Source organism: Triticum aestivum, chromosome 1B (genome assembly GCF_018294505.1).
Source record: "Triticum aestivum cultivar Chinese Spring chromosome 1B, IWGSC CS RefSeq v2.1, whole genome shotgun sequence".
In the NCBI taxonomy this organism is placed as follows: domain Eukaryota; kingdom Viridiplantae; phylum Streptophyta; class Magnoliopsida; order Poales; family Poaceae; genus Triticum; species Triticum aestivum.
In genome coordinates, this window is record NC_057795.1 from 286,864,560 (window position 1) to 286,876,336 (window position 11,777).

Below are 11,777 nucleotides of genomic sequence, written 5' to 3' on the forward strand. Positions count from 1 at the left end.
TTCCAATATATCAATCTTCATGTCTCGACCATTTTGAGACTCCTCGTCATGTCCGTAAGCACATCCAGGACTCCGAACAACCTTCGGTACATCAAAACTCATAATCTCATAATATAACTGTCATCGAAACCTTAAGCGTGTGGACCCTACGGGTTCGAGAACTATGTAGACATGACCGAGACACGTTTCCGGTCAATAACTAATAGCGGAACCTAGATGCTCATATTGGCTCCTACATATTCTATGAAGATCTTTATCGGTCAAACCGCATAACAACATACGTTATTCCCTTTGTCATCGGTATGTTACTTGCCCGAGATTCGATCGTCGGTATCTCAATACCTAGTTCAATCTCGTTACCGGCAAGTCTCTTTACTAGTTATGTAATGCATCATTCCGTAACTAACTCGTTAGTTACATTGCTTGCAAGGCTTATAGTGATGTGCATTACCGAGAGGGCCCAAAGATACCTCTCCGACAATCGGAGTGAAAAAACCTATTCTCGAAATACGCCAACTCAACATGTACCTTTGGAGACGCCTGTAGAGCTCCTTTATAATAACCTAGTTACGTTGTGACGTTTGGTAGCACACAAAGTGTTCCTCCGGTAAACGGGAGTTGCATAATCTCATAGTTGTAGGAACATGTATAAGTCATGAAGAAAGCAATAGCAGCATACTAAATGATCAAGTGCTAAGCTAACGGAATGGGTCATGTCAATCACATCATTCTACTAATGATGTGATCCCGTTGATCAAATGACAACTCATGTTTATGGTTAGGAAACATAACTATCTTTGATTAATGAGCTAGTCTAGTAGAGGCATACTAGTGACATTAAGTTTGTCTATGTATTCACACATGTATTATGTTTCCGGTTAATACAGTTCTAGCATGAATAATAAACATTTATCCTGATATAAGGAAATAAATAATAACTTTATTATTGCCTCTAGGGCATATTTCCTTCACGGCGAGCATGTGTTCTTCACTGATTTCAACCCTTATGACAATGCTCGTCTTAGAAGGAAGCGCTTCTGGACTGCCAGCCAGGCCAATTTCTATTCTTCTCTGCTTTTCAACAAGGACAAAGTCTTTGACCATGAGCATATTCCTCACGTGGACATGGAATCAATGCCTTGCTTTTCTCAAGTCCTTAGTATGCTTCATGATGTAGGCTTGCTCAACTTTTGCTCAGACATAGTTGAATGGAATGAAGAGCTTATTCCTTAGTTCTACGCAATGCTGCACATCACAGGTGATGCTGATGATATCAACTCTTGGGTGTTGGACTGGATGACCAAAAACACTCATTGTAAGGCACCGACCTCTGAATTACTTCATGCCCTGCAAATCATTCCTCCACCTGAAGGTGCTCGTTGTCTGTACCAAGAGCCTGAACTCACTGCTCATTACATGCAAGTGCTCATGAAGCCTCTGAAGCTTGGTCAAGCCCCAAGGACCAAATTCCTCGTGAAGGAATTGTCGTATGTGCCAAGAACCATCTATCGCATTCTGACGAAGACTATGAGTCCTATCAAAGGCCACGACTCACCCGATGAGGAAATTATTGGCATGATGAAGAATATGCTATTCAACATCATGCATGGCATCCCTATCAATTATCATGATTTCTTCATGAGGACTCTGGCGAATGTTGCACTTTCACCGTTTGAGCTGAAGCTTTATGCTCCTTGGATTATGAGATTCCTCAGAACAAGGTCTTCACTCAACTACAAAGCTGACTTTTAGAATCACCTTACCTACTTGCTACCGATTGAAGTCCTCAAGTGAACATATTCCTCAGCTGATGAGAAGGGCAAGGCACCAACCGTTATTGATGAACGTATTCATCCATTGGATGGTCAGTTCCACAAAGCTGCATCTTATTCCACCAATGATGACTCTGCCACTCATGATTCTGATGCAAATGCATCCAAGCCAAATCCTCAAGCCACTGCTCCTCGTGTGATGACTGACCATGAGCTGCTTCTTAGTCTTCACCAGAAGGTGGATCGAAACCACAAATGGGTTAAGCGTCAGTTTGGCTCTATTCTTCAGAACATGACTTCTACACATAATGCAGTGAAGAAAAACCATTACTACCTCCATGAAGTTTTTGATCGCACCTGCGCTATTCTGTCACATCTCTATGGTGAAGAAGATCTGAAGCAAATGGGTTTCAAGGAAGATTTTGACTGGTCTGCTCCTCCACCAAAGAAATTCAAGAAGGTCAAGGTTCCTTCCTTTGTCGCCAGTTCATATTCCTCATCACGCGACACGGACGAGTATGAAGACTTGGACGACACTGCGGCAGGCCCTACAACGACACAAGACCCCAACAACGCTGGCGCTCCTCCATCATCATGATATTCTTCAGGGGCGTTAGTCCTCATTTTCAGCCCTTTTGGTCATTCGATGACAAAGGGGGAGAAATTTGAGTTAGTCTTCAAGCGGGTCTATCTTATATGGGCATTATATGGGCGTTTTTTTTCAAGTTACAACTCTCGTTCTTTTGATGACTTTGCTAGATCGAGTTGTAATCTTAAACTCTATGGTGGCCTGATACTTTTGTTGAGACTTCTGCATGCTTATTACTCATTAATGTTAATGCATGCATGTTGAATTACATCAGTCACCATATTTCATCATGCATTTCAAATTCTTCATATTATATGTCAAATGCGTGTATGAATTACAAGATATAGGGGGATATCTCCATGATTATACTCTTCAAGTGTGCATTGCTTCAAAAGCAAATTCCTCACTATGCACATCTTCAGGGGGAGTTCTTCTATATCTTGCAATCAAATTCCTCAATATCAGTATTTACACTTCATATGTTTATCCCCGTTGAAAACTTAACCTATATTGTCATCAATCACCAAAAAGGGGGAGATTGTAAGTGCATCTAGTGCCCCTTAGTGATTTTGGTGTATTGAAGACTTATAGGTTAAGGGACTCATGTGTTTGTGAGTGTACACAGGTCTGTAAGACTATGAGGAGTTTGATATTTACAGAGAAAGTCGACCCCTAAAAATGAAGTTCTTCAACTGAAGAATTTGGATTTCTGAAGACTTTCTGACGACTTTGAAAGTGAAGAAATTGGTGTGACCTTGAAGACTTGGTAATCATTCGAGGAACATGAAGTGTGAAGACTTTTGTTTTAGTAGTTTCATTTTCTCTTTCTTGAGTCATAGGAAACACCATATTGTTAAAGGGGGTCGAGGAAATACTAAGGAAAAATTTCCATGTGATGTATCAACTCAAAATCCTACACCTACCAATCCCTTCGAGTGAAGCCATTGGAAATCTCATACAGTTTAGTCATATTCTTCAGTGACAGAGACGAAGTTCTTCTGGTCTCTGAGGAATTTGTTCTGACCGAGGAGTTAGGAATTCGCCAGTGCGGATTGCCTACACAGTGAGGAATATGATAGTCCTGAGGAATTTGAGAGTCAAAATTCCGACCATTGCTGTGCTATGCGCCAGCTGTCCCAAAATATCTACCCTCCTAACGGTCATATCATTGAAGGGCATTTATGTCTTATCATGTTCGGTTGCTCCCTAGGCTATAAATAGCCGCCCCCTACAACCACTAGCTGGTTGGCTGCTCCGAGAGAAACTGACACTTGTCATTTGAGAGCATCCCATCCTCTGAGGACTTTGAGCGAAAATCATCAAGTGAGGAAAAACCAAACCCAACACACCTACAACCCAGAGTGATTGAGCATCACCGAAGAGATTGATTCTACATGGATCTGACGCTTGTTACCTTTGAAGACTATGCTTCTTCCAGACGGTTAGGCGTCATGGTCTAGAGCATCCTAGAGGAATTGTGGATCGCCGAGTGACCTAGTCTGTGAAGGTTTGGAAGTCACCTGAAGACTTACCACGAGTTATTGGGCGAGGTCTGTGTGACCTTAGCTCAAGGAGAATACGGTGAGGACTGTGTGTCCGGGACTGTGTGTCCTCGAGTTTAAATGCTCAGCCGCTCCAACCAGACGTACAACTGAGACAGCAGTTGGAACTGGTCTACCAAATCATTGTCTTCACCGAGCTTACTGGTTCTATTTCCTCAACTCTTTCATTTCCTTAGTTCTGTTGTTGTGTGCTTGTTCATATCTGTTTGAAGACTTTGACTGAAGACTTTCTCAATTTCCTCAGTTCAATTTCTTTAGTCTGTCCGTCTTCATTCTGTGTTATCCTGTGCTTACGCTTTCTGTACTCTGTGCTTGTCTTCATTTCATCATGATGACCATGCTTGTGTTCTGCTATGTTTACTTTTGAGTACTTATCCGCTGCAAGTAGTTCTTCATTTAGGAATTTCCTCACCAGCAAATTCCTCAGTGAAGAATTCATAAAGATCGCCTATTCACCCCTCTAGTCGATATAACGCACTTTCACCGTGTCGTTCGCCGTAGCTTGCGTCAGGGCCGTCATCTGCTCTGTTAATCCGTTGGGCGGTGAGGATGGACCGAGGAGGAGGCTTCCGGAATTTCATGGCAGCCGTTCGTCGCAGAAATCTGATGGCTTTGCCGACTCCAGGCGACATGGGCTCCCTCGCGCCGGCGTCCGTCGTCGCTCGCTCGCCCGTGCTGGCTGTCGGAGAGGAGGTGGCGACGGAGGGTTGGCGCCGGATCCGGTCGGCGAGGAGCTGGAGACGGAGGGGAGGCGCCGGATCCGGCCGGCGAGGAGCTGGGGACGATGACGAACCACGGGGGGAGGACAGGGATCGAGGGTAGGAGCTGCGAGGAGGGGGGCTGGGGCGGATCGGATCGGGATCGGGGGAGGATCAGGTGGATCTTGTCAGGGTGGCCTCGGGATCCCGTGGGTCGGGCCGGCCGACAATTCGGAAGTTCGGGAGGGCCCTGTCGGGCCCTTATAGGGGCTGCTGTGATCCCAATAACTATTCTAATCCTGGGATTAGAATAGTGTTGTCCTATATATATAGGGTGGGACTATTTAGGAACCCCCTCTAGGGTTCCTAAATAAGCTTATTTAGAAACCACCACCTCCTACATGTTTCTTTTCCCAAAGGGAGCGAGCGAGTGAGCGAGGAGCACGGTAGCGTTGTGAGGGAGAGAGTGAGCTCGTGTCTGGTGAACTACCCCGCCGGTGCACCACCACCACCCACCCCGCTGACACGCCACCGCCCTGATCCCAAAGGGTGCGAGGGAGTGAGCTCCACCTTCCCTATTGGGTGCCACGCCACGAAATTGTCGACGGGATCGACCTTCCTCCCTCCACCTCCCGCTGGTAGTGCCGCCAAGCCATGGCGAGCCCGTTCCCCTCGATGATATCCCGTCCTGACACCCTCCTTTGTTCATTGCCTTTCTTTGGGACCCTTCAAGATCCATGGCATAGGATCCTGACCACCATCGCCACGTGCCATGGCAAGATCCCTCGGCTTTTACGGCAGTGGACTTCCCCTCCCATGGTGGCCTGAGGAGGAGGCTCCACCTACCCTGGTCCCGCTCCACCACCACGACTTGCACATCTAGATCCCCGCGTGGGCTGCCATCAGGTGACCACCTCTCTGCTCCATCGCGGGGCTCGCCATTCCCCATGTTTGTGCTCCCTGTCGACCGTGGGCCTGTTATCACCTTCCCCAACCCGCCACACCACCTCCATGGGAACCGCGTTAGCGACCACGAGTAGCATATCGACCATGCGAGCAGTTAACAGAGAGGAATGGAGCTGCCTCTCCAAGGCAGGTCATGAGGTGCGCGAGGCGAAGGAGACGGGTGATAACCCACAAGTGTAGGGGATCGCAACAGCTTTCGAGGGTAAAGTATTCAACCCAAATTTATTGATTCGACACAAGGGGAGCCAAAGAATATTATTGAGTATTGGCAGTTGAGTTGTCAATTCAACCACACCTGGATAACTTAATATCTGCAGCAAAGAAGGTAACAGTGGCAAAAGTAAAGATAATAGTTTTATAGTAATTGTAACAGTAGCAACGGAAAAGTAAATAAGCAAAACACAAGATGTGAAAAGCTCGTAGGCATTGGATCAGTGATGGATAATTATGTTGGATGGGATTCCTCATGTAATTTAAGCAATTACGGGTTGACTGGAAATCCTTTCTCTTTTCAATAGAAAGAGAAGGTATTTAAGCAATGTGTGTTTTGAGATACAATCAATCGAAGAGAATAAAATTGGGTCCAATAAAAAACAGGGATGAATTTATTAAAAGGGATTGGAAAGGGATAAGTACAAAGGGATTCAACGATCTAAAAAAATCAAAAAGGGTTTAATAATCCCCTCCTACGAATAAAAATTAGTAAAATAATGTGGATGAATAAGATTTTGCTCTATTTTGGATTGGATTTGGCGGCATGGCCAAGCGGTAAGGCAGGGGACTGCAAATCCTTTATCCCCAGTTCAAATCTGGGTGTCGCCTGACCAAAAAAATACTTAGGATTTCTTATTGTACTGATTGAACTCGACAAATTCTTGCCCTGCATAAGCAAAGGAAAAGAACTAGGCCTGTCGATACTGGATTTTACCATAGTTCTAGTTCTAAAAAAGACTATCAATTTCTTCTTAAAAATAGGGCTCTGGCAGGGTTCTGGGTAGTGGCCCAAACCGATACCAATAGGGATGAGGGATATATACTTATGAATTTCATAATTGATTCTATTCTGCAATTCATAACTACAAAAGTAAGAGGTCGGAAATCTTTTTATCCAAAGGTCCCTAAAGGACATTCCTTTTTTGCTCCTAGGATTGAAGAAGAGATTATACGAAAGACTATCAAGACTTCCTAATTATCTGACACTACCTACACTAAAGTAAGGTCTACTGACTCTGTCTGGAATTAGATTGGATAGGCTGATGGGAAATTTAGGAGTTGTGGAAAGAAGAGACTTTCTTTCCTACCTACGAGAGACTCTGAGTACTCAAACATTCAATCAGGATGGTCGGTTAGCTCTTATCTTTTAGAATAACTTAGTAAAAAAAGTAAAAGTAATAAAGAAAATGAATCTCCTAACTCGGTAGCCCCTAAGGTTCCAATGGTTAGTTTTGGATTTTTTTCACGCAAGAAAGCAAAGAAAAAGGGAGGATTCTCTATTACCAACTTCCCCCATTGTCCTGTCCTCATTGGTCATTCATCTTTCCCGATCTAGTTCCATCGTTCTTCAAGGTGCCGGAGGGTTTGAAGCATACCTACTACCCCTCCCCTGAGATTAGTTCAGAGTTGCCTCAGCGCGCTCGAGTAATAACTGGGAAAATCAAGGCTGGATAGGTCTTCGAGCCAACTTCAGGAAGAAATGCAAGTGAAAGAGAATGCTCTCGAGGGCGCAAGAGTCTTTTTCTATCTTTCTTATTTGAAATCCAAATCGAAATGCCTCAACTTGATAAATTAACTTATTTCTCACAATTCTTCTGGTTATGTCTTCTCCTCTTTGTTGGAAGATGAGTACACATCGGGTAATCCGCCCACGAGAGCCCAATCACAAGAGGCTCATACAGAAAGCAATCAGCCCATAGCCCAATATCGAGACCACAGCCTATTATTCAAACCACAAAGGATCCATCTTTCATCGTCCAATCTTCTCGGTTGAACATATTGACATCAATACTCCTTTCCATGGCCATTCACGGCCCGCGAAGATCAACCACTCGTGCTCGAGATCACTATCCAATCAAAAACCAGACTTCCAAGATCCATCTCACTCAGACCCTTTTGAATGTAGCGGATAACAACGGAGTGGGGCTATCGAATTGATATGTATTCGAATCTTAGGAGCTGGTAATCACTGATATGCTCATATTGGTGACGTTATTGTTACTGTAATCAAAGAAGCAGTGCCCAAAATGCCTCTAGAAAGATCAGACGGAAGTAAGACGAGCTGTAATTGTACGTACATGTAAAGAACTCAAACGTGACAACGGTATGATAATACGATATGATGACGGTTTGTCATTGATCAAGAAGGAAATCCAAAAGGAACTCGAGTTTTTGGTGCGATCGCTCGGGAATTGAGACTTATGAATTTCACTAAAAGAGTCTCATGAGCTCCTGAGGTATTAAAAATACTAGTAGTAGAGACTATGATATAGTAGGGTATCAGAATATAGATCAATTAGTAGATTGTGTCTGACGCATATACATGAAAAAAAGAATAGTTAGATAATAATAAGAATAAGAATTCGAATCTTAATAAAAAGAATGTTTCGAATAGCATCTACTAATATTACCGAAAACTTTGTGAAAATACTTCTACGAGAAGGTTTTATTGAAAAGTTCGAAAACCATAGGGAAAGTAACAAATCTTTCTTGACACGTGCCCCTGCTCCTAGTCTTCGAACTAGTCATTAATGGTCGGCAACATAGGTACCCTTTTTCGGTATGCATTGCGAACACTTTCATTTTTAGCGTCTCATCTTCTCTGGAGAAGCTCAAATCGAATGGATAGAGCAGATGGTCCAACTATAGAACTTCTTCTTTTTCATTACTTCCATGGTCGTGCCCTGTGGCACGGCAACACCTGTACTATTGAAATGGTTTGTCAGTAGAGATGTTCCCACTGGTGCCTCTTCTTCCAATGGTACTATAATTCCTATTCCTATCCCTTTATTCCCTTTTTTGGTCTATCTACATTTAAGGAAATTCATACGCTCCATGGACAGAGCAAAAAGTGGAGTGTTGGTCAAAGCAAGCCGCCCCATTCTATTACCAGACAAAAACGGAGAGAAGCTCATCCGCTAGAAATGCTTTATTTCATTTCGTTCATGTTCTGCATTTCCTTATTATCGAATCCATGGGGGACTTGTCATATTTAGAATCTTTCTGCGGTCTGCTCTGTTTACAATTCTTTCGTACTCTCTTCTCTTTACCACGTGATAGGTCAGTGAAGCATGAGCGGGCGCTCTGAAGTAAAGGCCAAACACTTCGGCCTAAGGGGAATGAGCAACAAAATGACAAGATGAGGTGCCCCGGGCACCCCCATATAGAAAGAAGGGTCGAAGGTTTTGGGCCTGTAGCTTCCCCCCCCCCCCCTCGTCGAGTGGTGCTTGTTTGGGGGGTGTGCCACCAGAAAGCGGGCTTGAAGCTCTCGCCTTACCAACGAGCCGACTGCTGATGGCTGTTGGTCATGACTACTACAAAAAAGTGAAGATGAATCTTTCTATTTCACATGGAGGAGTGTGCATATTTATGTTGGGTGTTCTTCTGTCGTGCGACCCGATGGCTTATGTGCGACCTGTGGCCCATGCCTCCTATTCTATTTGTTGAGGGCGGGCGGCGTGAACTCTGATTCGATCCGGGTATTCAATCCCGCCGCTGAGATGCTCAGTTGACTCCTTAACCTTGATAGGAAGATGGCTTATTCCAAAATTCGTGCATAAGGGTAAGGAACTTTGGATGAATTAATGTGAATGGGTGTAAGCCTCGCTGCTCGGAAACACCCAGTGCTGACCACACTGAGAGACACGAAAGCGCAGGTAATGCCAGTTGGCGAAGTGGCGTTAAGCATCCCTAGCGGTACGCAAAGAGAGGTCGTGATGATATCATCTACGTCCGTACCGCTCCTCGTGGAGTAGATCCCGCATCCAACCAACCCTTTTTTGACCAGGGAACGAGAGAATTCCCACTACCGCTGGCAGGCCAGCCGGTCCGTGAGCACGGTGGGAACGGGCTTCCCAAAAAGCGAGCCCCGACCCGGGTCAGCATAGAATGGGGGGACGACCCTAATGTTGTGTTGGCCGGGTTGCGGGCGGATAAAAGCGGACGTGGGGACTCGGGTCGGGGCACAACGTAACTAAGAGAGCCATTCCATTTAGGGCGAGGCAGAATGGGCGGGCACAAGTGGTCTGGTGTCCGAGCCGATTGGTCAGATGACGACTACTGCACATATTAGATTCTATTAGCCGCCTATCCCGGAATGGACTGGGATGGAATAGAAAGAACGCGAAGCAGCAAGCAAGGGATGAGCGCTTTGTTGCTAAAGCGCATACTTTTTCTTGCTGGGTCGGTTTGTTTTTGGGGGGTGGGGCAATAAGCTTGCTTCTTCACAAGCTTATCCCCGCCCCGTTTCCTGTCCGTCCCGACCGGCAGCAGTTGGGTCTCCCCATCTCTCCTCAACTTCCCCGATCTTCGGCCCGAGCTGTATGAGGCAGAAACTCGTCCCACGTACGGTTTGGAGGCCGAGCCCCACCCCTGCAATAATGGTGCGGCTTAGGTCAACTAATACGAATAAGATACAGTTCACTCAACGATTGCCCTTGGGTCCCGAACTCCATATGGGGAAGGAACATTGTTGTTTGCGAGGTCTCGATCATTTACATGGACCCACTTCTCATTCCATTTGTAGGAATTTGATGATTTATAAACCGTCCCCAACGAGCGAAAGGTTCATGTTTGAACATGATGAATCACTTCGTGCAGACCTGTTGCCCATAAATTTTCCTGCCTCATATGAGAATGGAAAACTGGAAGATTTTCTGCATCGGTGGATGAAGAATCACGAACATAAGAATTTCTGGTTTAGCATGTTCCCAGAAAGAAGATACTTTTTTTCCATTCGAGAAACGAGGAGCACGACCGAAGTGGCTATACATACAAATCCATTTACGGATCTATATGCTCCGATTGGAACTGGAAGTTCCAGAACTGGCGGCTGGTATACCACCATAATGGAATTTCCTTTTATTTTTAGTATTCGGATAGGATTTCTATTGGCTTCATCGGGAGGCTCGCGTAGTTTGTTACGTCAACTCCAAAAGGATAAGTTGCATTGGAATTGAGAAAGTTTCGTTCATAATTGCATAAAAGGAGTAAAAATAGTGGCTGCGGCACGTCGAGGGTCAACCTTTGATATCGAATAACCTTTCGAGCCTTCCCCAATGGATCTCTATCCTCCTTTGAAACCAATAGAAGTTCACTGACCATCCCTGTCAAACATAACCCAAGGTAGGATCGAGAGGAGAAGAATAGGACTCTTGCTAGTATCATAACCTCTCGATGGGAGAATGAAACCATTAGATTAGTGGAAAGAAGAAAGAATGGGAAGAAACCAGCCAACTTACCAAGAGGAAGAAATGATGACCACTTTTTGTATTATCTCGAAAGTTTTCATTGGATCTACAAGTAATCACAACGTCACTTTTCGCTGGAGATTTCATGGTAGTTTTTGGAAACTTCAATTGATTAATGAGGTCAGGACACTCTATAATTCGAATGATATGTGGAGAGAGCGGGGCATCTTACCCGCATCAATCGATACCATGGTGTCGCATATACATGAAGGTTATTCTTCATTTCATCACAAATTGGTATACAAAACCTATAAATATGGTAGGGGTGGTATGACTTTGTAGGAACATTTCACTCTGGAAAGGCAAGATGAGCTTGGCTATTTAAGTGCCAGGCGCCCACTCATCAATGCTGGTGATTGGCCTTGTATGGCTGCGCCATCTCTTCCAATAGATGTACTACTTTTGAAAGCGTTAGCTAATATCTTAATGCGGGAGTTTCTAGTGATAAGAAACAATCTTCCGTCTAGATTATTTTATTATAATGAAATGTTGGATTACCACCAAAGGTTCTGGGATGGTCAAAGTGGTGTAGAGAAAATAGTCTGTGTGGATTTGAGTCATAGTATCCGGTATGTTTCTACTCAACGTCTATGGAATACCTTAAAGTGTCTACACAATCTGGGTGTAGAACTATAAGTGTCTTGAGCTTAGTACAAATTTACACTAGAGCTAGTACAAAGTCGAGACACTTATTTTGGGACAGAGGGAGTATAACATAGGGCGACATA

The 11,777-nt window shown here is 44.6% G+C and overlaps 1 protein-coding gene, 1 non-coding gene and 1 pseudogene across 2 annotated transcripts; all 3 read left to right on the plus strand.

Annotated features, from left to right (window-relative positions):
• The first annotated feature begins 6,338 nt into the window (after positions 1-6,338).
• Positions 6,339-6,409, plus strand: TRNAC-GCA (transfer RNA cysteine (anticodon GCA)). The gene has a single exon. It is a non-coding gene; the product is annotated as a tRNA-Cys (tRNA).
• Positions 6,410-8,434: 2,025 nt separating this feature from the next.
• On the plus strand, positions 8,435-9,617 carry LOC123090330 (cytochrome c biogenesis CcmF C-terminal-like mitochondrial protein; annotated as a pseudogene).
• Positions 9,618-10,164: 547 nt separating this feature from the next.
• LOC123090341 (cytochrome c biogenesis CcmF C-terminal-like mitochondrial protein) lies at positions 10,165-11,030 on the plus strand. The gene has a single exon (XM_044511687.1). The coding sequence runs from the start codon at positions 10,180-10,182 to the stop codon at positions 10,756-10,758; it is 579 nt and encodes a 192-aa protein (XP_044367622.1). The 5' UTR covers positions 10,165-10,179; the 3' UTR covers positions 10,759-11,030.
• The last annotated feature ends 747 nt before the right edge of the window (positions 11,031-11,777 follow it).

Coding starts and splice junctions, on each gene's coding strand:
- LOC123090341 (XM_044511687.1), top strand. CDS start 10,180: ATGGTGCGGCTTAGGTCAACTAATACGAATAAGATACAGTTCACTCAA.